The 1,726-nt window shown below is 56.8% G+C and overlaps 1 protein-coding gene across 1 annotated transcript in view; it reads left to right on the top strand.

Annotated features, from left to right (window-relative positions):
* Nucleotides 1-1,726, top strand: part of LOC113204179 (uncharacterized) — a 194,435-nt gene that overhangs the window by 158,237 nt on the left and 34,472 nt on the right. The window contains 3 exon segments of the mRNA XM_052268795.1: nt 25-427; nt 554-1,507; nt 1,588-1,722. Coding sequence (XP_052124755.1) covers nt 25-427; nt 554-1,507; nt 1,588-1,722 — 1,492 coding nt within the window.

Raw genomic sequence — 1,726 nt, 5'->3', positions numbered from 1 at the left:
TGCGGGCAGAACGCCGACTGCCAGGTCGTTAATCATCTGCCTCAGTGCACTTGCTGGCCAGGATACACAGGCGATCCGTTCCGCTTCTGCAACAATATTCCTCCGCAACCGGTGGTCGCAGATGTTCCAGTGAACCCTTGCCAACCTTCTCCATGCGGCCCGAACAGCCAGTGTCGGGAGGTCAACGGCCAGGCAGTGTGCTCTTGCCTTCCAACCTACGTTGGCAGCCCTCCAGGATGCCGCCCAGAGTGCACTGTCAGCTCCGAGTGTCCACAAGACAAGGCCTGCATTAATCAGAAGTGTACAAATCCTTGTCCAGGGCCGTGTGCCCAGAACGCAAGATGCGATGTTCGGAACCACAGTCCGATCTGCAGCTGCAGAGCTGGCTTCACTGGGGATCCCTTCACTCGATGCTACCCAATTCCACGTGAGTACTAGACCGCCGTATACTTAGGCAACCAACTAAACCCGCGTGCATGATGGGATTGCCCATCGTGTAGTTTACAGGCGCTCATGACCTTACTTTAACGCATGTCTTATTTTGTTTTTACAGCACCACCACCAATTGTGGAGGCAGCACCTGTGTATGTAGACCCATGTGTTCCATCGCCGTGTGGAGCTAACGCTGAATGCAGACGAGTTGGCGACTCACCGTCTTGCTCGTGTCGACCCGGCTACTTCGGCTCGCCACCCAACTGCAGGCCGGAGTGCACAATCAACTCTGAGTGCGCCAGCAACCTGGCTTGCATGCAGCTAAAGTGCAGAGATCCGTGTCCTGGATCGTGTGGTGCCAACGCACACTGCAGCGTCATCAACCACACACCGACGTGCACCTGCCCTGACGGCTACACTGGTGATCCATTCACAAACTGCTTCCCAAGACCTCCGCCTCAGGCTGAACCGATCGAGACAGATCCGTGCAACCCGTCACCATGCGGTCCTAACGCGCAGTGTCGCGACGGCGTCTGCACCTGCCTGCCCGAGTACCAGGGTGACCCGTACCGTGGCTGTCGCCCGGAATGCATCATGAGCTCAGAGTGCCCCAGAAACAAGGCTTGCATGAGATACAAGTGCAAAGACCCCTGCCCGGGAACTTGCGGCCAGGGCGCACTTTGCGAAGTCATCAACCACATCCCAACGTGCACCTGCCCGCCGGGCACTGAGGGAAGCCCTTTCGTCTCCTGCAGGCCGGTGCAGCAGGAGCCTGTGTACACGAACCCCTGCAGCCCTTCGCCGTGCGGACCCAACAGCCAGTGCAGAGAGATCAACCAGCAGGCTGTCTGCTCGTGCGTTCCTGGGTTCATTGGCAGCCCACCATCATGCCGGCCAGAGTGTGTGGTCAGCTCCGAATGCCCCCTAAACGAGGCATGCAGTAACCAGAAATGTAGGGATCCTTGCCCTGGTACTTGTGGCTTTGGAGCAAGGTGCACGGTTGTGAACCACAACCCAATTTGCAGCTGTCCTCAACGGTACACTGGAGATCCATTCACACGCTGCACACCAATTCGTATGTATTCCTCCTTTTGCTTTTCAAAATATAATGCTCAAAAGTAATTTATGTATCCTAACCAGATTTTGTTTTTACAGCTGACGACCCCATCCCTGTAGTCCAAAGCCAGCCTTGCCAGCCGTCGCCTTGCGGCGCCTACGCAGAGTGCAGAGTGGCAGGTGACCAGCCATCATGCTCGTGCAATCCCGGCTACATTGGTGCTCCGCCCAACTGTCG

This window comes from Frankliniella occidentalis, unplaced genomic scaffold (genome assembly GCF_000697945.3).
Source record: "Frankliniella occidentalis isolate FOCC.00 unplaced genomic scaffold, Focc_3.1 Scaffold76, whole genome shotgun sequence".
Lineage (NCBI taxonomy): Eukaryota > Metazoa > Arthropoda > Insecta > Thysanoptera > Thripidae > Frankliniella > Frankliniella occidentalis.
The sequence above is the reverse complement of the archived record's forward strand: the minus strand, read 5'-3'. Positions and strand labels throughout refer to the sequence as shown.